At 43.4% G+C, this 26898-nt stretch overlaps 2 protein-coding genes across 6 annotated transcripts in view; one reads left to right on the top strand and one right to left on the bottom strand.

Annotated features, from left to right (window-relative positions):
* Positions 1-1315: 1315 nt before the first annotated feature.
* Positions 1316-19149, bottom strand: ILDR1 (immunoglobulin like domain containing receptor 1). Of its 2 annotated transcripts, XM_053936266.1 has the most exons (9): positions 18834-19007; positions 17960-18100; positions 15946-16116; positions 13810-13959; positions 13059-13178; positions 12767-12913; positions 8363-8494; positions 6546-7351; positions 1316-5421 (listed from the first exon to the last, which is right to left on the bottom strand). In XM_053936266.1, the coding sequence occupies exons 2-9, from the start codon at positions 18009-18011 to the stop codon at positions 5380-5382; spliced, it is 1620 nt and encodes a 539-aa protein (XP_053792241.1). In that variant the 5' UTR covers positions 18012-18100; positions 18834-19007; the 3' UTR covers positions 1316-5379. The 2 variants fall into 2 exon arrangements, with proteins under 2 accessions (XP_053792241.1, XP_053792239.1); XM_053936264.1 differs by lacking the exon at positions 17960-18100 and having other exon boundaries at positions 18954-19149.
* Positions 19150-19821: 672 nt separating this feature from the next.
* The window catches only part of CFAP44 (cilia and flagella associated protein 44), a 41755-nt gene continuing 34678 nt past the window's right edge, over positions 19822-26898 (top strand). For 2 of the 4 annotated variants that reach the window (XM_053936437.1, XM_053936435.1), the window contains exons 1-3: positions 19822-19896; positions 24527-24594; positions 26261-26438. In XM_053936437.1, coding sequence (XP_053792412.1) covers positions 24552-24594; positions 26261-26438 — 221 coding nt within the window. In that variant the 5' untranslated portion in view covers positions 19822-19896; positions 24527-24551. Of the gene's footprint in view, positions 19897-19976; positions 20094-23036; positions 23116-24526; positions 24595-26260; positions 26439-26898 lie in introns of those variants that run through there. The other 2 variants (XM_053936436.1, XM_053936438.1) reach the window with 2 other exon arrangements.

The raw sequence follows: 26898 nt of genomic DNA, 5'->3' as shown, positions 1-26898 counted from the left end.
CTCTTTTTGCACAGGCTGGCTAGATGAGAATACACCTGAGACAGCTGTCAAAACTATGGGTTGTATCTTTAAGGTCTCTTCCAACCTAGTCATTCTGTGAATTCTGTGAACTTACCAGGAGGAATATCCAGCTATGGGATCCCCAGCCCAAGAAACACAGAGCCGTTAGAACAGATCCAGAGGGGCACAAAAAATGATCTTGGGGTTGGAACACCTCTCCCATGGGGAAAGGCTGAAAGAACTGGGGCTGTTCAGCCTGGAGAGAAGGCTCCAGGGAAATCTTATTGCAGCTTTTCAAAATACTTAAAGGGCTCTTATAAGAAACACAAAGACTTGACCAAGGCTTGTATTGACCCGAGAAAGGGAAACAGGTTTAAATTGAAAGAGGGTAGATTTAGATTGGATTCAAGGAAGAATTCTTTACTGTGAGGGTAGTGAGACATTGGAACAGGTTGTTCAGAGAAGTTGTGGACACTGGAAGTACTCAAGGCCAGGCTGGATGGGGCTTTGAGCAACATGGTCTAGCAGAAGGTATCCCTTCCTAAGGCAGGGGCAGGGTGGAAGAAATGATCTTGTAAGGTCCCTTCCAACACAAACCATTCTTAAAGATTCTCTGGTAACATCTCCCGAAGCTCCCCAGTCCCAGTCAGAAAGTGGCTGCATTGCTGCTGTAGGGAATGTTTTCCCATAACTCATGTTCCAAGTGCCTCTTGGGTCTCCAGTATATCCTGTCACCTGTGTTTGGCACATGCAGCCAGGGGCAAGATTCAGAAAGGCTGCAACACAAATGGCATCAGCTGGGGGAATGGGAGGACAGAAATTAAGCCCACTGTGTGAGACCCAGCAGATTTCCATTCTTATGCTGACCACTTATTTTATTTATTAGGTGACTCTCACATGTGGGAAGTGTGAAAAGCTCAACCAGTACCTTCATTTATCAACCAAACAAGATTTCTAGAGGACTTTTCCTCTCATGGTGCTCCAAGTGCTTTAGAACCAAACAGTAAGTGCTCTCATTTTACAGACATAGCAGCCAATGAGTCACATCATTGAAGAAGGCTGCCAGTGGTTTCCAGACATTTTCCCACTCTCTAAGTATTTATCCAAATGATCTTTCTTCTTAGAAAAACAATTTTTAAAAAGTCTCCCAAAATAAGGAAAAAAAAGTCCCACATACAAGCAAACAATTTTGAACTTTTGTCAAAAAAAAAAACCCAAACAAAAACCACAACCGAAGACTCTTATTGATGTGTAAAAAGGTTGTAACTCAAGAAATAAGAACAGACACTTTTCAGTTCCACTTCTGGTGCAAACACTAAAAAGCAATTTATGGCCAAGGAAGAACACACTAGAGCAACTGGCTGAAAGTTTGCTTATATTTCAATTATACATTTTACAGTCATTGAAGAGAATCTACACATTTATAATCTTCTTTAACAGCTGGAATAACATTCAGAAGACCAGTACAAGGCACATCATAGGCATTACACTTAGCAGAAACAGGAATGAGCAGTCATTACTTGGAGGGGTTATTTTAAGATAACCTCATTTTATTTCTTATGTCAGGTCAACAAATGGGAGGCTCTGAGTGGGTGTTTTAAACTGATGTGCTGCAGGAGGTAGTAACAGAAGGGACTTAGCTGCCCTTTGTGGTGATTCATGCTGCTGAAGAGCTTTGCATTGTGGCTGTTATCACACATGGCAAGTTCCCCGGCCCTGAAGTCAGCCTAACTTTAGGCAGTACTATCGTGAATACAATCCCAGAGATAGCAACTGGGTGTTTCAGCACTTTCTAGTGCCAAATGGGCACTTGCCAAGACCAGATCAATGATTGCACAGAAGCAGCCCTTGCCCCCATTCCTGGAATGGCATTCCAGTATGGCAGGGCGTTCTGCAAATAAGCAAGAAAGCCAGATAGTGCAAGTATTTTCTTAATCAAAGAAAAATTACACGATTCTTTATCTCTCTTATGCATCTCTTGTCTGAGGTAGAAAGCAGCTGACTGTAGCATGGGTGACCTTATCTGGCCTTGTGTGGCATGGTCACTTACTCATTACATTATTTTAAATTAGGGTAACACTGGTGGCTAGGAAGGCACTTTATCTGAGACAGAAGATTCATTCTTTGGGGGTAAGGTATATTCCTTGTTCTTTCAACAAGAATGGAAGAACAAAAGTTTAGAATAGCAATAGCTCCCATATGTGAAATATTCAACTTTTTCCATCGTGAATGAGGTGGCATATGAACATCAGCTCTCTGGAATGGCTAAAAATGAAGCATGAATAAATTGCAATGTAGAAAGAATGAGACTAGGATATTTCCTACTGTTATTTCTTTCAGTGTGCTGTATTGGAACTGCTCAGTTCTCTCTCTCTCTCTTAAAAAGTCAAAGACCCTGTGATCTTACTGGAAAAGGGTCCATGTTGTATTGTGCAATGCTGCCACAATGGGTTTCATTTATAGCCAATTAAAACCAGAAATAAGCATCTAAAGCTGAGCCTATTTCCTTCCCACTTTTCTGTCTGCTTGTAGCTGTAAAGCACGCAAAGACAGATTTCCTTTGTCGTTATTTCACAGCCCACCAACTGGTGCTTTATGAACCACAGTGGTCTGCAGACCAGTAAGCCTGGTATCATTTCTGCTTCCCTGCTGGATCACCCAATCTGCTTCTGTCACAATTTAAGAAATTACAGAATTAACACAGAGATACAATAAATTTTCCCTGAAGAGTTTTGTTTAATGTTTCTATAAACATGAACAAAGTGACTAAAGAGGAAATCAAGTATGATATAGATAAAACCTCTCCTATTTCACAATTTGTGAACTGTGTTCACAATCTACAATTAATCACCCTAGCTCAATTATGGGGACTGGAGGAACAAATAAAGATGGAGGACTCCTTCATAGGTATAGATTAGAAAGCACCACCTCTGCTGTTAGTGTGCTCTTACTCCAGCAGCTGCAGCAGCTGCTCCTGTTACAGAGAGAGTCATCTCGGTTTTCTTGCAGTGTGAGTGGCTTCTTGCTCTTGGGAAAACTTGCTGGATATGTGTTGGCTTGTACACATTTGAATGCAAAGGAAAGTGAACTCCTTCCATGCAACTATCTTGGGATCTCACCACAGGTCTCAAATAGCCTCTACTCTTTGATGGAGAAAGGGGCAGCCCTTTCCTGAAAAATGGACATTTGGCCTAGGACAGGAAGAAGTTCTCTTGCATGATGTATGAACCTATTGGAGGCACAAGGAGAGAATCAAATTCCAAGTCACCAATTCAGCTTCCAAGGGTAGAATCTCCAGGGCCCTGGCTACCTGCTAAAAGTCAGCAGAGGGTAAAGCTAATGTCAAAACTGTTGCTAGTTTTGGAAGAAGCAGCCCTGTATAATTTTCTGTCATTGCAATCATCATAAATGCCTCTTAACTAATAAAAATACCAGTCCATCATACAAAAAGGTAATTCATAAAATCCTAAGCACATCATAAAATTAGAAAAAAATGATCCACAGACAGTGGCTGATAGATTCAAGAGTGATCCTAGCTTTGCAAGCTCTGCAAACACAATTCCCTATATTTCAAATGTGACTCATGGGTCAATTCACATTGTTCAGTCTGGACCTAATGCAGACAAGTACTATGCTAATTACAGCCCTCCTTTCTTGAATTCAAACATTAGAGTTACTCTTTTAGCTCTTCTTAAAAAAAATTTGTGATAGCCACCAGCTGTGGGCAAAGAGACCCTCTGTATTCCAAAAGTAGGCCTCCAGTGCTGAAACAAAGTCATCCAGACAAGCTCCTTGGTCTTCCTGCTTTATCTCCATAGGTAGGAATTACAAATAAGTATGTTCAGCCAAGAAACTGTAGGAAGATGAGCACCCTGGAATAGCCCTGGGTTGACCACCAACCACACTAGATATCCAACTAGGACCATTTGTTCAAAGTGTGATGTTTCCCATCATTGTCCAAAGAAAAGAAAAATAAGGAGGTGGACAAAGTTAAAGTCTCTCCAAGTCTTCCAGGGAAAAGCATAAGCACATCAGTAATTAGGACATTAAAAACAAACAGTAGCAGGGGTCCCATGTGGCACCAGCTGGGAAATAAGCTAAGCAAGACAGTCATTGGTACTGGCCAATCTCCAGTGCCTCTGGGTTACAAAATAATTCACAAGATTCTCCAGAAGCTCCTTGCCAACCTGGAGTCTCTTAAATCCAAGAAGTGCCTGTGGCAAGACAGTTTCCCATGGAAGCAGCCAGCATCCACAGAGCTTCTCTTTCTCCAACACATTTCAAATTAAAACAGTGGATTAATTTCACCAAGGAGAAACGACAACTTTTCCTTCACAACTGATCTCAAAGCATAGCGAAATTCTGCATTTTAGTGTCAGGGTGAGACCTGAGGAAACCCTACAATCCAGCTCCAGATCAGATGCACCACACATGCAGGGTTGGTGTAAGTGTCAGGGTAAAGATCAAGGACAGTAATAAAAAAGACTTCTTCAGAGTCCTTTATTCCACCCCATGTCTATGATACATGGCATGGAGAGGAAAGGGAGAATATAAAATGTATGGAAAAAAGTACATGGCTTAGGCAAGATATATTCACCAAAACCATGCTTCCTTGAGCTGAGGGAAATTCTGGTCTATGGTGTAAAGGAGAGCAGTCATACTTTGCTCAGTCCCTGTAGCGAAGAACAAATCTTGGTAAATTTAGCTCTTTAAGTTTACAAATAAATTCAAGTCTGGATGAAAGGCTAGAACAAGTATCTTTTAAGGCACTAAGGTTTAGGCTCAAAGTAGAACAGGTTCTTTCAGTCAGTAAAGAGCAGATAAGCTGACAATTTGCAGACATGCTCTGAGACCTTATTACACCATGATCCTCCTCTTTGGGAGAGAGGCTTAGGGGGGACAAAAGGAAGCCACTGTCCCAGCTATGCTGAGCAGCCAGGCAGAAGCAACAAACATTACACATTCTGAAGCACAACAAAGGGCCTTAGAAAGACGTTGTGCCTCCCCCGACAAAGCTCCCAGGGGACTGGATCAGATGGCCTCCAGAGGCCTCTTCCAATCTCAATTATTCTACTGTCTTGTGACTTTACAACTCTGAACATTGGAACCTACACCAGCATTCTACAGATTGGGCTCCTAGCAGTGTGCCACTGCACTTAATCAGGAGAACTGGTATCTCTCTTTAAAGACTGGGAATACACTGTTTACTTAAACAATCCGCTATTTCTACTAGAAGGTTTTCAACAAACGTCACCCATTAGAACTTAGCCCAACCTTTTATTGCTGTTTATCTGCTCAGTCAAAAGCAGCCATGCCAACCTAAATAGTAGAAAAACTAGGAGGAGTCCAGTGGGAATCTTAGTTCTTCCAGTACCGACATTAAATGACTATGCTTCTTCCACTGTGGGAACTTCCTCTGTCCTGCAAGAGAAAATAAAATATTCAGGAACCAGGAATGATGAAAGAAAATCCTATGTCTTCCTACCTGCTCTGAGCACCATAACAAAAACCATTTATACATATACACATTCCAGCTGGAACTAGAATTGCACTTCCTTCCACAACACAGAAGGGAAAATGGTAATGTGCAACATACAGCCCCTCAAAATACTCCCACATGGTAAAATTCTGCATATGTGTGATAAGAGACACTTAACATTTTTTGATTTAAAAGAATCTTCATTTTTTCAGGGGGAATACATTGTCTAATTTGGAGATTAGCAATTGGATATGAAACTTTTCCCACTTAGGTTGCTACCTGAAGTCTAATCCCAGTGCAAATTGACAAGAAGAGCTGTGAACAGTAGCTGTTGACTGCCCACATAATGCATGTTCAGTTCTCAGGAGTCCCAACAAGGGAGTCATTCTCTTCCACCTGGCCTGGTCATGCCATCCATGACCTTAAAGCCTGTTTCATGTAGCTTTAGCCATCTTGCCTGGATGTTTTCCCATATGTGCCATCTTAAAAATATCATGCACATTTTAAAAGAAATCAGAAGTAAACCAACGCCAGCGATGGTTACAGAGGGATGGATGCTGCTGCCTAGTCTGGAAGTGTTTTCTCCCCATTCAGTACCAGAACAGCTATTTTAACACCAATATATACACAGAATCCCAAAAGCCTGTGGATGGGGACAGGAATATAACATGACACACTGTAGGGGACTTAATTTCTTTCAGAATCACAGAATCATAGCATGGTTTGGGTTGGAAGGGACCTTAAAGATCACCTGGCTCCAAATCCCCTACCCTGGGCAGGGACAACTTCCACTAGACCAGGTTGCTCAAGGCCCCATCCAGCTTGGCATTGAACACTTCCAGGGATTTGACTTTTTATTTTGCCCCTGAGCATACTACATGCAGGCAATGCCTGTCAAAAGGCGAGTACTCAGCAGCCTCTTCATAACCATGCTGTGCAGAGCACTCCTTGCTCCTTGGCCTCTGTTTGAAAGACAACAGACTACAGAAAGTAGAAAACATTTCCTCTCATTCCCTAAACCCCACCTTTTCCCTTAGATGGGAAAGCACAAAGGCAGCTGACTCACCGAGCGGGTCCCTGTGCTGCCTTTGTGCTTCTTGTCCTGAGCTGGGATGATCTCTAAGGAGCGGTAACTGGGGGGTTTCTCTTCTGGCCACTCCCGGGACCTGCGGTTCCTCCGCCTGCGGTTTGACACTGGCACACGGACTTGCTCTTCTGAGGAGCTCCAGGAGCCCCTGTGAGAAGAGGGAGGGGAGTAGCTGTGCCGCCTCTGGCCAGAGTAGTTGCTCCTCCCAGCATGGTGCTCGTATTCTTGCCTTCCCCCAGGCTCCTGCCTCCCACTGCGATGGTGACTGGAGCGCTCCTTGGTCTCCTCCGGATAGAAACTGCTGCTGCCCTTGCCCCTCTCAGCTTGGCGTGGGGGTGACACATCCTGTCTGGGGTGCTGGGGCCTGCCATTGTAGCCACCTGTCCTCTGCCTCTGAGGATGATCCTCTCGCTGCCTGTCCCAGGGCTCCTGACTGTAGCTGGAATGAGAATCCCCACTGGAAGGCAAGGGCCACCTCCGGTTTTCCCTTCTGTCCTCTGCTGCAGAGTCCCAGGGCCTGGGGGTGCGGGCAGCTCTTTGTGGCCATGAGGAGTTGCTGCTCCCATGGATGGAGGAGATGTGGTTGGCAAGAGGAGGTGGCACAATGTCGGAGCCCAGCGAGGACAGCAAGCTGGGCTGCACCGCCTGCCGCTGGTGGGAGGGCGGCCGCAGCTGGGACATGTTCAGGTTTTGGATTTCAGACTCCAGATAGTCCAAAACACCGTTGTTATGGGAAAGCTGGGCTTGTGGCTGCACCAGTGGAAGACTGTTCTGCAGAGATACATCTAAGGATAAAAGCACAGGAGAAAACAGAAAGTCAAGAGGAAACACTGAAGAGAAGGCCCTTCTGCACTCATGATCCTGGCTGAGTTGCTTCTCTTCTGCTCCACCTCACCGCAAGAGCTGCACAAGTCTCAGGCACCACAATCAGCACACCCAGACCAATTGAGGTATGGTGCAAAGAGTAGTAACTAAGAAGCTGCAGCATGATCTAACATGTTTTAGGCAGTACAGGGGTAAGAAGCCCAGCATACCTGGAAATACAGCCTGTGTATTTAGAGGAATACTTTTTCCTACAGCACTGATACCACATTTTATTTACAAATAATCAGAAAAAGACCATAGTATTTCCTTTTGCATTTCATTGAACTGGAAGAAATACTGCAAAAGTAAACGAAAATAAGAAAATTTTTATATCTATGCACACATACACACACACACACACAAACACACACACATGTACAGATATAAGCAACAAATGGTGAAGAAAATTCTTTCTGGCTCATTAAAGAGTCCTTCAGTTTTTGCTGCATGCAGGCTAGATCTGCTGCACAGAAGGCAGTTTGCCCGTAATCATTTGAAGACTAGACATTTGATAAGAAGTCAAACAAATTGCACCTCACTTGTCATGTCAGTTTTGGCTATAAGGAGTTGACCGTGACCAGCACAGCAGAACAAAGAGACAGTACCCTCCTCTGCCACACAAACCAAGATAAGCTGGGTATATTTACCCTCCAGTCGCTGGGGTGTAGCACAGATACACCTTAGTTAGTGTTAAACTGCTTCACCCAGCACTGAGCCCAGCAAGACACTTAAGGTAACAGGCTATTTTTAAGTACCCAGAGAAGTTTATGGTGTGCTGCAGATGTGGCAGAGCTGTCACTCTAGGACATGCAGTCATGCTAGGAACATCTTTCTTTTCTGGTAGAGAGGCTAAAGCCTCAATGCTGAACTTCTTGAAGAAGTTACCTGTTTCTTATCCCGATTTCCCTCTGAAATGATGCCCATGGTCTCACCTTGTTGCAGCAGGGGGTTCAGCTGGTAAGAGGAAAGTTTTGAGTTCCTGTCACCAGCTCCGTAGAACATGTTGGGTGACAACCAAGGTGCAAGTGCCTGAGCCCGCTTCATGAACTGGTGCCGTTCCAGCACTGTAAAAGAAAAAGAAAGCTTACACCACCTGCCGAGAGGGCACAGGTTGCAGATCACACACCATTTTGCTTCACAGGCTGTAGCCTTTGGATACAGGAAATCCACAAAATTAAAATTTCTCTCCACCCCATGACAAAGGTAAAACAGCGCAGGGAATTCCAATGCAAAGTTGTACATCTTCAAAAAAGTACCTAAAACAGAAGAAAAGCTTTACTGCCCAACATTCTGATTCCAGTCCCAGCAACTGGAAAACAACACTATGACTAAGTATGCAGCACATAACTAACACTTCTATTTGTCCTGTCATTATAGAGTAGAGCAGCAGAAAGATGGGAAATAATGTTTTGTACATCAAGACATGCAACAGTTTTCTTTCTCTCAAAATTCTTTCATCTCATCACTGGTCCTTCCCCTTTTGGCTTTGATTTCCTGCTAAATGAGACCTTTCCTTGCCACCATTATGTGGGCTCTGTCCAGATGATATTTTCCACTTTATACTCCATCATTTTCTCTCTGTTTCACAATGAGGCCACTCAGAGGTGCACTGCCCAGCTTTTCCCTTCCTAGTCTTTTGACAACTCTTCTTGTCACTCCATAATTTACGTCAGAATGACTGCTAAAATTAAATCCTCTAAGACAGTGTGGTCAGTGATAAACAAACAACATTTTCTGTTCTCAACAGCAATGTCCAGGGTGCCAAAAGAGCAAAGAGTGGAAATTTCTCTCTTTCACAGGGTTTCCACCGCTGCTAACTCCAGACCCCAATTCATGGTGTCAGACTCTAATTTCACTTCTCTTTTTTCAGCATTTCTATCTCACCTCCTCAACACAGACAAGTTCACTTGCCTTCAAACCATAGCTCATTGCTGCTTCTTTTGGGGGAATACCTATAAACATCTTACAGACATTTATTTCTTCTATCACAAACAATCAAAACTTAAGTTTACAAGCAAGTAAATTCTGCAAGTCCCTGACCTTACAAAGCCTGGTTTGTCTGTTATTACTGGCTGAAGCTTTTCAGCAACAGCGCCTTTAAAAACTTCTCTTTTATGGCTTTCCTGGAGTTTCAGAAGTGACAGAATTTTCTTGCAGCCTCTTGTCTGGTCAGGCATGAACAAAACATTACCATTCAAGAAACAGATAGGAACATAATTGCCTTTGAGACTTTTACCCCTCTCATCAATCTGGCTGAAACTGGCTGATGAAATTAAAAGCTATTGGAGGGAAAGAGACAAGGGATAGACAGACAAGTTGCCTGCATAAGATTTGCTTCTTTAAGAAACCAGGCTACAGCTAAGCTCCAATTAATTCTGTCCCCTGGGTTCACTGCAGTAGGCAGCATTTAGACGGCGCACTTTTTGGGACTGAGCTCTCCACTTCAGGTAGCACTCCAGTTATTAAACATGTCTTCCTTCAGTTGTTTTGCTGGATTTATCCAGAGCACCACTTGCAGCACAAGAAGGACTGACCATGCCCCTCAACACATCCTTCCTTTTCTCCACTGCAAACTCCCTCGCTCTCTCCAGTCTGGCTTCAACCAGAGGAAACTACAAAGCTGGAAACTTCAGGGGTTTTAATCCGAATAATGTGGTATCCTCAAAGCTGTGTGATCTGAGCTAGCAGCTTCCCAGAACTTTATGTCAAACTTTATTCTTTGTTTTTGTTTTTGTCCCAAGGGATATCGTTCTAGTTTCCATTTCAAATTTAGAGGATAAGAGAAAGAATACAAAGAAAAGGGATAAATAGAAGGGGAAGGCCTTATCTCTCCTTCTCCCATTCCTCCAGTTATTACTGTGAGAATGTCTTAGAGCCTGCTGAGTGCATGTCCTGAGGTTTTGACCTTGGTCTTTGCCTGAGGAGTAAGAGATCCAGCACCTATGGGCATACCTGCTTACGGTTCTCCCTCTTAAGGTGGGAAGGCTGTCGCTAGGACCAAAGTCATCCTGTCCCTGTAATTTTCTGATTTCTCCCTACAGCTGAACAAATCCAGAATTAATCCTGGTCTTCCTTCATTACCATCAGCCCTTCTTCCTTCCCCAGATGCTTTGCCTTCCAATTTGAATCCAATATATACTCTGATTTCCCAGCTGCAAAACAGAAGATACAGATCTTTTTAAAGTGAACATATTTATCTGAGGAAGGTCAGATTCACCCCAATTCCAAAACTCCTACCCTGCTTTGCCAGAAAGTTGTGTTGCTCCCTCCACTTACTGTCTGTTGGAAAAATCTGTTCTTCACCTTTGACAGACTTTACAAGCTGCTGGGCCAATTAAAAAATAAAATACTTTGCAAGTTAGTGATACCTGGGTGGAAGTATATCCTATTTTTTCCCTGATTCATTATTGGAAGAAGTCCACAGCTGAAAAGGAGCAAATAGGAACAGAAGGAGGTCGTACGTGTATTTACTCTGATGGGCTTTCCTCAGAGCTTTCCACAGGGAATGTAATTGGCTTGCTCCTGGGGCATTTCTAATATTTCTGTACATCAATCCTGAATTACTCAAACAATGCACTCCTTTTATTGCTCGGTTCAAACCCATTCTCGTTAGTGGTGTGATTCACAGCACCCAGGATTATTCTGCCTCACTGTCACCTGTGACTGTTCAGCAGATCCACGCTGTCCTCTAGTGGCCAACGACGGGGAAGGAAACACCCACACTCACCCTGTGATCCTACACAGGTGAAGATTTCTGCCTTCTCTTCAGCTGTGTGGAATGCTATTCCTCAGCATTGTTTTTAAGATGTCCCCTGAATCTATCTTCTTGTGTTTTTTAAGGCCTCCAGTTCATTTCCTGGAGTGCAGAAGAAGTAAGTCAGAGGCAGGAAGAAGTAAAGAGAAGCAGTTTAGCAGTATTAGCAGAGAGGAGCAGCCGCATGGATCCTTTGCAAAGTGGGTACAGAGGGCAGACAGCTTGGATGGAAACTACAGACACAGAATCCAGCATCCAGTCAAGGAGGTTGGACTTGTCTGTACCTTCTCTTGTGAACATGGAGAGGTTTAGAAAACCCTGCAAGAAGTCTTCCTCTTTAACAGGAGGAAATAACAGCAGCAGTATGGAGTGAGCTGTAACCTGCAGCACAGGAAACCAGAAAGGAGCTCACACAAACTCTGAATCTCTTTTTTTGCTGAGAACTAGGAATTCTGGAGGTGTGAGTCTCCCATCTCCATCACCTCTCTCCCCCTTCACAGAAACTGATTTTTCTGCAAGATTTCCATAGCCTCCTCAACACTACACATTTTACATGACAAGCTGTAAGGCCTCCAATGTTTAGTTTTTGTTTTAGCAATAAAAGGGATGTTCTGCTAATTCTTTGCAAGGGCTAAGCAAATTAAGCTTAAATCTAAAACTTTCACACATTACTAACACCCAAACTATAATAAATAGCTGTTTTGAAGGTAAAGGTAAACCTGAAACAGAGATCCTTGTTCATAAATCCTCTCCTTGTAGCATCTGGGGAAGAACCTGGGGGTTTCAATGATAAATAAACTTACTTGTTGTACTTTATTACTGTCAGACTGTACAAGCTTCAGGGGGACTAGTCGACTAGTTGGTAACCAAGTTTCAGTTACAGGAATGCAGAGGTTATATGAAATTAACAGCCAAAATTCAAACAGTAGCCTTATTAACAGAATAGGTCTGGCTGCAGAAACTTTATTACTGATAAAAGCAAAGACAACAAAGTTTCTTTTGACCCTCAAAACTTCAGAATGCACTTGCAAGGCTGACCAGCAAGAGAAACCATCTTTCTCCACTTTCTTCTCGTTTCCTTCACCAAAGAAACCCAAACCAGACCTTTTTCTACTAGAAGCTCTGAAAAAAACATGCAGATAAAAAATTTCCAGTTTTTATGTAATTCTTCTCAGAACAAAATACTTGAAAGTAAGACTAGTTTGGAGACTACTACCAAGGCATTTGTTTGCCTTTCTCACATGCACAGGCATATGAACCACAAGACAGGAAAGAAAGTCCTGAGCTACTCGGACAAGGGAACTGATTGTGCCCTGGATGGTGTGAGAGAAGCTGGTAAACAAGGTGTGAGCGAGGAGAAACTTCTGATAGTTGGACACAGAAGAGCAGGACAGATTCCATGTATCTGAGATCCCCTCCTCTAATTTCAGATTAGCTGGTCTTGAAGGTCACATTGGCCAAAGAAATGTCTCAGTTTATATGGATGTAAAGCAAAAGGGAGAAACTGGAGCTCAGCAAGCTCCCAGCCAAGCTTTTGCCATGACAGAAGCCATAAATGGATGCACATCTGCTTGAACCTCACCTTTCTGATTACAGCAGCACCGTGTTGGACAGCAGCCACACTGGATGTGGCAGCAGCAATACTGGGGGCAGCACTGGCACCAGCATATCCCGATCAGCAGAAGGAGGAGGAGGCCACTGAGAATGATGAGGAGTACTGTGAGCCAGTCTGTGGGAAAAAAGGAAGGAGAAAAAGGATTGATCCTGATGCATCTGGCCATGGTAGCTTACTGAGCACCTCTCCAATGCTGGAGATGTCTTGGGGTGAAGGAGTACAGGAGGAGATATCTTGGCAACAATGCACAGGCACTTACGGAGAACAATCAGCTTAACTTCTTTGTCCGCATCACCTGAGGTATCTCCTGGTGCTTCCACAGTGCAGTAGTACATGCCATGGTCCCACCACATGACCTCACTGATGACAAGGTCTGCTCCTGTGGGAGAGGGACTGAGAGATCATTGGGCTCTTTGCGACTGACAGACACTACTTTCAGGCTCCACCTGAAAAGAGCCCTCGGCCTGCAGGAGACAGAGAGTACTGCATCTCCCCTATTCCCAAGCATAGCCATCATCTTCAAACAAACTCATTTGAGTCCACTGAGAACTCCTACAAAACAGCATTCAATGCCAGTCCATGTTTTCTGTGCTGCTGGAAGCCAACCCTACTGATTTTGGAACACAGATCACTGCCCCTCTTAGGTCAGCAATCCCAATGGCTTTTCGGGCAGGTGTAATATCTATTGCTCCATGGACAGCAGGGAGCATATAGCACACCTGGACAATTATGCAGCACTTGAAAGAATGAACTATTTTCTAGACTCTGAACTCCTCAGCTGTTGTGCTCTTCAGCAAAATGTTACGGCATCCTCAGCTCAGCCTGGAGGTTGTAGTGCCTCCAACACCCTCAGGTCAGCTGGGAACAGGGCCTTTCACTGCTCTTATTCCATTACCATGTGCAGTATAGAAGCTACAGATGACATAAGCCATGTTTATGCTTCTCTTCACTTAGCAGACCCAGATATTGGATAATTCCTGAGTTGACTGCCTGCCTGGGAGGTCACTCACGGTTCTGAATGGTGATCTTTCGCTGCTGGTAGTCGATGCCCAGCACAGGGTCCTTCTGCCCGTATTTCTGGATGACAATTCGCACCTTCCGCTGGCTGTCATTGCAGTCGTTAGAGGGGTCCTGGCCAAGGGCTAAACCAGCCTGGTATGCTACAAACACACATCATCAGGCACAGCAAAAGTTATTTCAAAAGACCAGTTTCTATCCTCTTGTGAGCAGTAGAGAAATTCTTGAGTACATTGTGTGCAATTGCTTTGATTTGGCAATACAAACCATGGCCTCAAACCAGTAAGTTGCTTTGGAGTACTCAAAAACAAGAGAGGCAAAGCCACAGGAATGGCAGAGATTTTGAGAATGTGGGAGCTGCAGAGGAGATGCCTCCTGTACTTACAACTGAAAGAACAACAGTAGAAAGAAGCTAATGTAAGTAGGCTGGAAGGCAGCTCTCAGTATGAAGCTGAAAGCAAAAAGTCATAAAACACACAGGAGTACTAGAACTAAAACAAAAAGGTGTTTATCTACCAAGCAAAATCTCCAGACATACATGAACTGTTCTGTGGATTGTCTCCCTTTCCCTCCTGTATCCCATTACATGTTGTGGAGCTCATAAAGACGGAAAACAATCCATCATCTGATTCCAGCTAAGGATTAAATGTAAAGACACACAAGAGAATTAATGGAGGACTAGAGGCAATTTCTGTACAATACCCTTCTGACAGACTCACATCATAAACCAACATTGAATTTCCAAGTATTTAGGAGCTGAGATTTGGGGAAACGGCTGATTCAGTCAGCATTTTCTGTAAAGAGCTCACAGTGAAGAGAAATGAGGGCAAAGCTTGTAAAAGGCTCTTTCAGATCTATACCTAAAATAGAGCACGAAGTCCCTTTTGGGGACTATTAGCTTGAGCCTGGGCTAAAAGCACTCACATTCTGCTGGGATCAGCTGAGCTAGGGACCCACCTGCTTGGGGACTAGGCTGTAGAGTGCTCGATAACATGCCTACCCAACCCATCCAGACTGCATTAAGGAGAGTTTGGGCACCAAGTACCCACTGTGAGCTCAGTTCTAAGTGTACAGTTATGCTATGGCTCGCTACCTAAACATTCTGCAGGGTTTACAAACAATAGAACAGAGCAGAATAGTTCAGTTGGCAGGGAAGTACAAAGGTTATCTAGTCCAGTGTCTGATCACTTTAGGATTGACTAAAATGTAAAGTAGTATACTACTGATGTAGTATTGAGCCATTCCCATACATCCTATCACTGGATACTAGGGAGAGGAGAGCAGCACCTCCCTCTTCACTTCCCCTTCTCAAGAAGCTGTAGAGATCAGTGAGGTCACCCCTCAGTCGCCTTTTTCCTGAACTGGACAAGCCCAAAGTTCTTAGCTGCTCCTCACAGGATGTGTCTTCCATGCCTTTTATCAGCGTTGTTGCCCTCCTCTGGATGCATTCAAGTACCTTAATATCCTCAAATCCTGGGACCCAGAATTGCATCCAATATTCCAGCTGAGGCCACACCAACACTAAACATAGAGGGATCATCACCATTTTGGATCAAGCAGTTATCCTGGGATGCAGTTTGTGTACCATATTAAACCTCCCTGAATTAAGGCTGCCTGCACCAGAATGTCTGCATAAGAAGTGCTCCCACCACTACTAAATGCTATTACTTAGCATGCCCTTCAAAATGTATGTGTTTCTTCTATTTCCTAAAATCAGGAAATCTGATCACAGGTACCCACTTCCACATCTGGTCACAGGTATCTGCCTCCAACCACAGGTCCCCCATGGAATCCTAAAGCCCACTTGTTGCAGGGCCCTTGCTTTCAAACAGCTGAAGCATAAGACGGGGTGGCAAGATTGACTTGTGTCAACCACAGCTGAACTGTCCTGTATTCTGAGTCAATGACAAGGACAAAAGAGCTGCTTTGGATGGGATTTCTACCCATAAGGCCTTGACATGTCAAAGGAAATCACAGACATGACCTGCATTTCCTTGGAGTGCAGGGAAATGCCACCACCTGGTTTTTGCATAGGAAGGTGTCAAAAGCCTGTACTACCCCAGTGAGTCTACCTTCCCCTTTCTTCCCACTTGAAGGGGGATTCCTTGGAAGACGAGCCTGACACTTACAGGCTGAGTAGTAGTCAAAGATGGGGTCCTTGCAGAAGGATTTGAAGCGCCAGGTCACCACCACGTCTTGCAGCTGTGCCGAGGTGCTGTAGTCACACTTGAGGATGACAGTGGCAAATAAGGTGGTGTAACGCTCGACATCCTGCACTGTCACCAGGAGCGAGAGGCAACCTGCAAACAAAAACAGAGGAGGCCATCAGCCCACAGACTCCTCAGGCCTCCCATCACACCATCTGCACCTATAGACCTCCCAGCCCCTCTGGTGAAGTCATCCAGGGTTACAAACCCTGGTTAGAACAGGAGCCCCATCTTTCCATGATAGAAGAAAGCTTTGTTGGCCAACTTTACGGACTGAATTATTTTCTCCAAAGCATGAATAGCCATTATGCAGTACATCACTCTGTGTTCTCCTTCTACATAGGGAAAACTGTCCCAGAAGCACATGGGATGGGACTTCCTAGGCTTTTAATCCTAATCAGAAAAGTTCTGCAGTGTCTTATGTTTTTATAAACACCAAATGAATTTTATCAAGGTCTTGCTCAGACACTCATCAGATGTTATCTGGTGGTGACCAGGATTAAGACAATACAACTTTCAGGCTGTAGCACTGAAGTTAATTGTTTATCACTACTTCAGAACAGCACACGTCAATTACCCCCTTTTTTCCTTTTAAATTAAGCTATCATCATGTATTTGTTACGTATTCATCCTAAGAACCTCCACAGGCCTTTCCATCCAAGCAGCTGAACACACTCAAGGAGGTTTACAAAGTTTCTCATAAGCTATGCTGTAGTTCAGCTATACTCCAGAAACATCTCTATCTTATTTAAACTTTGATAGTACAGTAGTAAGTTGTGCTTGCCATTAACAATAGTGAAGTTATCACCAGTTGCCTTTGATAAGGGAATACAAACAGTGCAGGGCAAGTGTGGGATGCCCTATTTGGAATACATGCCAGAGAACCAGGCAGGGATTGCAGTGCTGTACTAGTTGTTTCTTAATTGTGGAGCACGACAGTGGGAAAGGCAGGAAGGAAAGTGGGATGCTTGAAGGTACTGACTGTACAGGTCTTCATGAACCAACACTCCATTTTTACCATACATTCAAAGATTTTCTCTCTAGTCCACGTTTTCAGGATGAGAGCAAGAGAACAAGTTGCTTCTACTATGTAGTAACATCTGGACCACAACTGCAAACACCATTCTTTGTTGAGCATCTTAGGCTGCCACCTCCACACTACATTCCAGGCAAATACGAGCTCACAGTTTCCACACTGTGGAAAAGATGCTGCAGAGGTGCATGCTGCGTCAACAAGTCATTCTGCAGTAGGGTATTGTCAATGCAGTACTTGCTCAGTTTCTGGTTTGAAATGGGACTCCTTGTTAGCCAACTGAAAGCATAAGCAAAGCAAACTCATTTGCCTTAAAAGAATACCATACAAACACAGGGAGAGCCAGGGAAACCCCTGAAACCAAGGCTTTTCTGAAAAATAATATATACACACACACACACATGCACTTAAACACAGAAAGACCAGCAGCTGTAACCTCTAGATAAAACAAGTTTTTCCAATGCTTTTCCAAAGCACAGCAAGGTCCAGAGGGCTGACAGGTAGTTACACTTGCTCTTATTCAAAAGCACTGTAGTTCAACACATCTTGTTTCAGCTTTCACGTGAAAATAGGTGACTCTGGGGTTTTAATGCAGAAAATCACAAGAAACCAATTCAAACTCTCAAGATTGGCAAAATTGTGATCTCAGTGTCAATTAAATGAAGCCCCTATGAATTCTGACTTGTCAAGGCTCATGGGAACAGAACGTTTTCCATGACTTTCCTAAAACAGCATCTCTCTGGCAAGAATAAAATATTCAAAAACCACTGTGTGCTTTTTACTAACAAAACCCGCATCTCTTTATGGAAGGGATGCTTTCTCATTACCTCTGTTCTGCAAAACAGCCAGAGTTGAAATACCTTTCAAAAAGTTCCTTATTTTCTAAAGAGGTTGAAAACCTACTGTTCCTCCCCAGCGAACAGTCAGATGTTGCTGCATGTCCAATGTTTCTCATTAACCTTCACCACGAAAACGTTGTGAAATTAAAGCTGATTCCTAAACATGGACTGCATTACTCCACTGCAGGATGTTATCTTTCTTATCCTGGTTGGAAAGAACACCAACAATCTAGTAAGTTTTGGCTACATCTATGGCTTTGCAGTGAACACACAAAGCTCTGGAGCCAGTGCAGCCAAGTTTTGCCTAGAGCATCTCCCAGGAACACAGCTGTCAAGCAAAACGATAAACAAGCATACCCTCTATACTTTTTTGCTTCCTTCACTGGGTCTCTGTGAAAAACAGAACTTTAAAGCCATATCATCAGTCAAGACCCAGGCTTCCAAGAAGCGAAATGACCGCTTTAGTTCCAAGAGGAGGTTAGAAGCTGACAAGCCTTCAGCCACTGCTGGCTGAAGGCAGCCCCTTGGGAGGGAGGTGAGCTCCTGCTCCCCACACGAGCAGGTGCCCAGCAGGTGCAGCAGCACTGCAGCTACTCCAGAAATCCCCAAGAGGCTGAGGCTGCTGATCCAGCAGCAAAAGCTCGGCTGGGCGTTTGTGAGAGGCCAAAGGGGATCCCCCCGTGTCCGTGCCCAGCGCCCAGGTCCCAGCCGCACGCGACCGATACTAGAGGCTGCCAGGAAGCAGGAGGCCACTTCCTCCTAGGAGAGAGGTCAGCCGCACCTGTGGGGAGCGAAACTCGTCTCCGCACGGCTTCGCACCGAGCCCGGGAGAGCCCCGCGGGCGGAAAAGGGCACTGCGGGGGAAGAGCGTCCAGCAGGACCGGGCCGCCCCTTCCCCTCACCGCGGGGCCCCCGCCGCTCCCCCGACCCCGCGTCACCTTAACCCCGGGCGAAACCCGAAGGCGCCTCCCGAGTCCCGGCTCCTGCGCCGCGGGGGTGTCCCGGGGCAGGGCGGGCCGCGGTTCCGGAGGGGGCCGTGAGCCCCGGGCCGCACTCACCGGCCGGCAGCAAGGCCAGCAGCAGCGCCCACCGGCAGCGCCCGCGCGGGCCCATGGCGTGCTCTCCTCCTCCTCCGCCCGGGGACGTCGCGCCCACTGTCCCTCCCCTTCCGTGGCACCTGTCCCTGGGCCGGGCGCTGCCGCCGGCTGCAGTCCCCTCCCTCTGTACCTGCACCCTCCGCTGAAATGCCAGACAAAATACCAGCAGGCAGCTTCAAGAACTGTTTTTAATATATCTATGTAAAATGAAAAATATATATTCCAAAACATGTATTTAATGTATCAAAATTAAAATTATATATATATATATAACCTGAGCACACAGGTGTGTAGGAAGTTAGCCGCGCTGCGCCGGAGCAGCGCGCCCCAAGCGAGGAGCGCACGGGAGCGCACGCTAAAGACTGCGGGCGGGAAGAACGTCGTGGGGAATTCACGGAATCACAGAATCGGTTCGGTTGGAAAAGACCTCCGAGGTCACCCAGTCCAGCCTGTGACCGAACCACCACCATGTCAACTAGACCAGGGCACTGAGTGCCTCGTCCAGTCTTTCCTTAAAAACCTCTGGGGACGGTGACCCCATCTCTGGGCAGCCCATTCCAATATATAATCATCCCTTCTGTGAAGAAATTCTTTCTAATGTCCAACCTAAACCTCCTCTGGCGCAGGTCTCCTCAAGACCTGTCTCTAATTTAATTTTCCCGCTGAGTTCTGAAAGGACCGCAACCGTGGCCAAAGCAGAGGTTACTTTAAAGAAAAAATCCGAACAACCCAAAGTAAAACAACCACCAGCCCCTGCAATTGGCCCGGTAGCGCGCCGACCCGCCCGCTGGCTCCGCTCCCCGGGCGCTGCGCCGCCGCTGCGGTTGCCTGGAGACGGGAGCGCGGCGGCGGAGCGGGTCCAGGTACCGGGGCCGTGGGGAGGCCGCGGCCGCTCCGGGCCCAGGTACCAGGGCTGTGGGGAGGCCGCGGCCGCTCCGGGCACAGCCGCCCCCGGCGGGCCCGCGGGTGCCGCGGGTTGTTCCCGGTAGCCCCGCTCCTCACGGCCCCGCGGCCGCGGCGCCCCCCGGGGCCCCTCTGTGCCCGCACCTTCCCCAGGGCCCCGCTGAGGCTCCCTCCCCTGCCCGACCTGCGGATCTCCAGGTGTCCCTTGCCTGTCCTCTGCTATCCCCGCTAAACAGGAATGAATGTCCTGCAACAGGGATAGACCGTCCCGTACTTCATCTGAAATGTGGGACTTGTTGGGTTTTCTTTAGCGTGTGTGAGGCAGTTAATTTTATTGCATGTTGCATTTGTGGTACTCTTCTCATACTCATTTTTATGATTTTTCTTTATGCTGTAAGTTAATAAGTAACTGGTGATGTCACCTGCTCTTATTTCTGTTTAGAAGAAACCTGGTAACCTTTATTCACAGGGCAGGCTTTAATAGACTTGAAACTTTTGTTTGCATGTGGCAGAGCTAGGATATGTGGATCATACGGAGGGCTACTTTAGGTGTAAGATTGTAAATTAGATTCATTTCTCCTAATGAAATAGGAAAATAGTTTGCATGTGTGCAACATAGTAATAGTAGGGAGAATAATAGCAGGGCTCCAGTCCATCTCTTTTCTCTCTCTGATGAGGGAGAAGGAGACAATGAGGCTATGATAAAGAAAATGTGTCTAGATCCTGCTTTGTAGCTTTATCCCTGCTGTCTTGGTCTCTGACTAGTAAATAATTTATATACTTAACTGCTGTGAGAATTGATACTTTTTGTTATTCTCCTTGCTCTCAAGTCTTCAAGCTGTTGTAAGAGCAGCCATGTTCTCTAGTACTTTTTATTTTTTCCTTGGGATCTTGGGTTGATTGCCTAAACTGACTTTTATTACTCATTTTCTAGTGATGATGGATAATGATATACAGACAGCACAGGTTTCTATGCCTGATTTACACTTGGATATTTTTCTTTCTGTATATAAACACGATAAGACTTTATTTTTTTAAACAAAAGTAAGTTTTGCAAGACTCTCCTGTTTGCCCATTTTGTACTCATCAGTGGCCCAGTAAATTGCTGATGTACTCTGATGTGGTCTGAAGGTAAAAAGGAGTGCTGAGAGAGATGTCTGCTGTTTTTCAAAAAGAAATGAAAGATTCAGAAAAAAATGCTGAGGAGACTGTGTTTGAAAGTTAGTTTAAAAAACAGGATTTGGCAGATGGGAGGAAACCAGACACATCCAAAGCAGAACTAGACTTGAAGAAGATGCTTCACCCTGGAAGAGATGATCAGTATGGAGTTCCTCGTGGCAAACACCCCTCATGAAACCTGCATGCTGCAGCTGTGTTTTAGACCAGTGCTATCCCCAGGTCAGAAAGAGCAGACAGTGCAGCCTGAAAGTCTCACAGTGCAGTGCTAGGAGGAGTCAGGATTGGAAGTCCTGGGACAAACTGAGTTCCTTCATGTGGAATGAAAACAACTAAAGGAATAATACAATTTCTCCTGAAAGAAAGACCAAGTGTCCTTTTTTTTTTTTTTTTTTGGCCCATTAGTGAGTAAAGCTAACACATTGTGGAATTAACCAGAAAAATAAAATCCTGCAGAAGTAGCACAATGTAGAGATAATTTTTTAATCTCTTGCTTATTGCAGGTACTAATAGCACTGCAGCTTTATTCTGCAGTAATAGTTTCCTATAGTTCCCTATAGTTTCTACATAAACTGAATTAGTGGTCAGAACTGGTGGTCACTCTTCTGTGGATGTAAAAGCTGATAGGTGATGTCATTTATGCACACTTAAACAGTTAATGATGGGGCAGAGACAGTTTAAAATAACTGTTGGATATGTTCTGTTTTCTAAAGTAAAACTGTAGGCTGCATTTTGATCATTATTTAATTTCCTGTATTTTATGCAGTTGAAGTGTCAGTCAGAGTGTTCATGAAGGCAAGAACTACATTTATGAGGCTGACACATTTAAACATCTTTTCTGGAAAGACAAAAGTGTAGGATGACAAAATAGAAAGAAAGTGGTGTCATCTCACTGAATTTGTTTACATGTTAGCAAATAAACACCCATTTGATTTAATTATGCTGTATTTTGAATAAATGAGACAATTGTCTGAGATGAGAAATCACTTAATATTCAAATTTACTGAGAATTTTTGAGAGGCTTCCATATATAAAGATTCTGTGTGGCAGTAAAATTGGCAAACATTTTAGTTTTGAAATAACTGAAGTTATATACCTGAATGAACATATTTCTCCGTTCTGTGGCTTTTGAGAACATAGGTAAGAAAAAGGCAAATTGAAAGAAAGCGGAACTTTGCTGAAATTCCCAGCTTGTAGCACTGTACACTGAAACAAGGACAACCTGAATTCAGTCCTGACTTGAAATGAGTTCCTGAGTTCTTGGAAATGATGAAACTCATGTGGATCTGGTACAGTATTTCAAGTCAGTATCTTGATTTACCAGGACTAGGAGGAAAATGTACTGCCCTGGTCAGGCATTGGCAGAAAAATTATGATTGCTGACTTTTTTTTTTTTTTTCTCACTAGACTTGTCACACCAGTTCTACTTGTCACTATCTCAGTTTTTCATATCAAAAGGCTTAAATCTTTCTGATTTAGGAAATCTGTTGCAAAAAACCTGCCAACTCCCCCCAGGAAAATAAAATCATCATTCAGAGAGATGCGTGCCTTTGTCATGGTGAGCCTGCACAAGAGTTTTCAGGATCAGCCAACTCATGAAACCCAGAATCTGCAGCCAAAGTAGACACGTTATCCCCTTGAACCTCTTCTGAGTCCTTAAATTCAGTATTTGTTTTGGCACAGTGCTTGAATGCCATCACAAAAATGTGCACAGTAGACATTTCAGCATCTTTCTTTAACTAGAACCCAGATATCAATGCAAGCGGAAATGTTCACATCCTCTTTCAGCCTAAAGCATTTTCTAGATAGGAATTAATTTATAATGAAAACTATGATAGTCTTAATTTTTAGAAGATAAATGATTGCTAATTAGTTACAATAATTTGAAATTTTATAGCTCTTTTCTCTGTGGATATCAAAACACTTCGCTAAGATGGGTAAGTATTATTATCTAATTTTTCACAGGAGATAACTGAGACAGCCAGAGGTGAAACGGCTGATACAAATTGTACACGTCATTACTGGGTCTGGAATTAGAATTCAGGTCTCTGAACACTCCACTATCTATTTATGCAAATAGTCTACAACTATTTCTTCAACTTCAGTGATATCAGTTGTGTTACCCCATTAAAAACTCATGAATTTCATTTAAATATATTGAGATACATTGCTTGTATGTTTTGTTTTATTTTCACTGGTTTTCTAAATGTAAAACTTTCTGCTTGTCTTTTTTTCAAGTTTTTCTCAGCCCTCCTAAGGGATAAAAGTTCATTTGTAATTCTTATGTGAAATTATGCAGGAAAGTCAGATTCTGACAGATACTCAAGACTTTCAGATGAAGATTGGCTATATAACAATGACATATCTGAAATATTTCTTTGTCCTCTTTGTCCTTCTTGTGGGTAGCATTTTTTTAGGATACTTTGCCTTTCCTGAAATATCAAAAAAGCCTGAAATTCCTCAAAATATTTTTTCCAAATGGATTCCGGCCCAGAGCTGGAAACAGGAAATGCATTATTAGGGACTTCTAGTGGTATCAAAGTAATGATTACAAATGAAGAGGGATTTGCTTGCATCCTGCCCTTTTTCTTATTCTGAGTATTCATGGTTTTTTATATACAACTTCTGAATTTTCTGATTTTGGATAGTTTTTTTTTGTGCTGTAATATTGATGCAAAATTGCTCCAATGTGCATTTTAAGGTGTTTCATTTGGAAATGGAGAACACATATGAAATCAAAAGGCAGAAAAAAATTACAGTAAGAGCAATGCTTATGCTTTTTTGCTTCTTTTTGAGGCTTTTGTAAAATGGCCACTGTGTTTGGTTTTTATATGACAAATTTGGACCTTTTCCACTTCAGAGGAAAACAGTAACTAGTAAAGATTGTAGCACCCTGAAAAAGATGATCTAAAAGATGAAAATCATATGGGGGAGGGGTGTTATTAAGCTGTTTAATTTTTTTAAAAATTGTGTTAACTTTTAGAATTTGTTTACCATTATGATAAAATGTTTTGAAGAAAGTCCTTTTTTTCTTAAAGATTCATCTCTCTTGCTTTTCCCTTCAAGATATTAGTTGATCTCAGAATGTCTAACTCTGGATATTTTTATGAAGTCCACCACAAAAGTGAAGGAATAGCCTTGTTATCTCAAAAGCAGATCTCATCCCAGTACATTAAAGAGAAGTTAAACACATTTAAATCATGTCAGTTCCCACCATTACACAGTATTTAGATGATAGTCTTGCTTTTGCAATATATTCAGAGCCTGGAGTCCTAAAACCTGAGCCAATTAATTCACCCTACAAAGTAGGACATATTTTTGGGTTATCTATATTTGTGTACAGGCAGAAGACAAATAGCGTCTTTGGGAATCTCAAAACATTTGAGAGGAAATGAGAATGGTCTAAATGGCAAATAAAGGCAACAATACTAAAGGTTTGTCTTTACCACTGCCAGGGAGAGAGGACATCCACCTTTTCCAATGGAAGAGGAACCAGTTGAAGATGCAGAGGCAGATCTCAGTGGTGAGTATTTCCCTGTTATATTGTGACTTCAGTACTGAACCTACAGTAACTTCTGGCTTCTTCTACCACTCACACCCTTCTTACTTCAACTCCAGTTCCTGCTCTTGGTGTTGCCAAATTTTATTTTTACTCTGGTCATGGTGAAGTTCTGGACTAAGCCCTGTGCCTGCTGTTCCTGCTTCAGCTCAAAGTCCCTCCCCTGAAAATGCTGCTTAGACCTGTTTCTGTAGGTAATACTGAAATCAGGTTTTTAACTCCAACAGACTTTTTCAGTCAGAAGACAGTATTTTTCTTTTTAACATATTTTTCATCTTGAAACGCCTGTCCAGTGTGTATTTCAGGTGTCCCGCATGTCATCTAACACACTAGACCAGGTGTTAGATGGATGGATCCAGCATGAATAACAAATCCACTTTGGAAGGATTTTTTGATGCATTGTTACACTACTTTTGGCATTTGTTTGACCTTCCTATTACATCTTTTTTTCTGTTATGTGTTTGTTTCTTTCCTTCTCTTTAAGTTTTAAATTACTGGATTTTGGAAGAAAACTTCTCCTGACATAATGCTAAACAGCTGGAAGTCTGTTGTTGGACAGAGGAGATTCTTTTACTACTACAGAACTATATATTTATTTAATATGGTTTGTATGAACAAATTAGTCAAAGGAATTCATACCTCAGAGGGTGATACCAATTATACTTTGCAAGAGAAAACAAAACTAGTGTTTCAAGGGAATCACCAACTGCAAAAGAACAGGAGGAAGAAGGGGAGCAAGTGGAATCAGACATTGAGAGCATTACTGAGAACTGGTGTTCACTGAGGAGATGTTGGCACAAACTTAAAGCCCCCAGTACTTTCTAGTATTCACTGTTTTTAGTTATAATTAGGAACAGCCTAACAACCTCAGACTGTAGTCAGTTACAGTGATTTAGTATTTCTGCTCCCTTTCAGTTGGCTTAACTTTGCTCTGTGCCTGGCTGCTCTCTGACCCCTTTGCTTGTTTCTCATGGCCCACTTAGGAGGGAAAACAGTCAGGACAGCATGAAATGCTTACAAAATATATTTAACCTGAGATAACCAACTGGAAACTACTTTTTTCAAGTGCTTATGACTAGTTGGAAGTCAAGTTGACAGTATTGTGCATTGCAATCTAGTGAGGAACTACACTGGGTCACACATTAACAGTTTGCTTTCTTGAGAACAGTGGTGTCTTCTGTTTGTCCATTATATGAGGTTTTAATAATTGGTTTTTTTTGTAACAATGTGCATTCAACAGCTACTGAAAACAGACACTTTAAAATTTGTTTGGTTTCTAAAGTGGAGACCTAAATATCAAGCAAACCTCAACTGAAATGCTTTAGTAAGTCTTACGGTTTTAAAATAAGTATTTTTCAAATGGTCTCAAAATTTTTCTTGTTTAAATTCTTCAGTTTTGAATATTTACAGTGAAGTTTTTAAAAGCCTGAGGGAGTATTTGTTGCAGACTGTGCCAGGACAAGTAGTTACTAAGACATGGAACCCTTGTTTTGAGCTATGAAGTATTGATTGTTCTGTCAAAGGGGGAAAAGAATTGTGACTCTTTCCCTTTTATGGTTAGGTGCAAATAACAGCAACTAACCCAAAACATATGGTGAGCATAAATTTCTGTTATGTTCCCACTTGTGAGGTGCAGAAGACGATTTGGACGAACAAGATAATAGTCAAGTATCCTCAGAACCACAAAAAAGGCCTGAGGAGGTAAAAAAGAAAATAGCTGAAACCTTCTTCTACACGTATGAAGATGTATATTCAGGACCATATACCACTGACGACACTGAGATACCCACTAACCTTCTTACTTTTAAGTATCCTTTCTGTTGAGCTTGTGCAAATTCAAAGCCAATGATATTTAATATACCTTCTCAAAATTGTTTTGGTCAAATTAGTGGAATACCTTTGGTTGAGACACAGGTATGGTTCTGGGTGAATTTAATCTTAAGTGTTGTCTTGACATCATAAACATTTCTTACTGGGCATAGTGCTTCCTATCGTAAGTACTCCTGTAGAACTAGATCATGGAGAAGCTGATGTCACCAGGCAGAAGACTGGCATAAGAATATACCCTGCAAAGCTCTCTCTTACTCTGTAGCCACACTGGTGTTCCCCAAGAAGCTGAGGGGAGGGCAGAAGAGCTCCTGTGTGCCTTGTAAGGGAGAAGTGGGGAAGGAACCAGGTAGATTTGTGTTCTGGTGCTTGGAAGATCTAAACTCATAGAATGAAGGAAGTGGTGCCCATCAGTTAAGAGCTACAATAAACTCTTTGGTA

This window comes from Vidua chalybeata, chromosome 2, assembly GCF_026979565.1.
Source record: "Vidua chalybeata isolate OUT-0048 chromosome 2, bVidCha1 merged haplotype, whole genome shotgun sequence".
Classification (NCBI taxonomy): domain Eukaryota; kingdom Metazoa; phylum Chordata; class Aves; order Passeriformes; family Viduidae; genus Vidua; species Vidua chalybeata.
The sequence above is the reverse complement of the archived record's forward strand: the minus strand, read 5'-3'. Positions and strand labels throughout refer to the sequence as shown.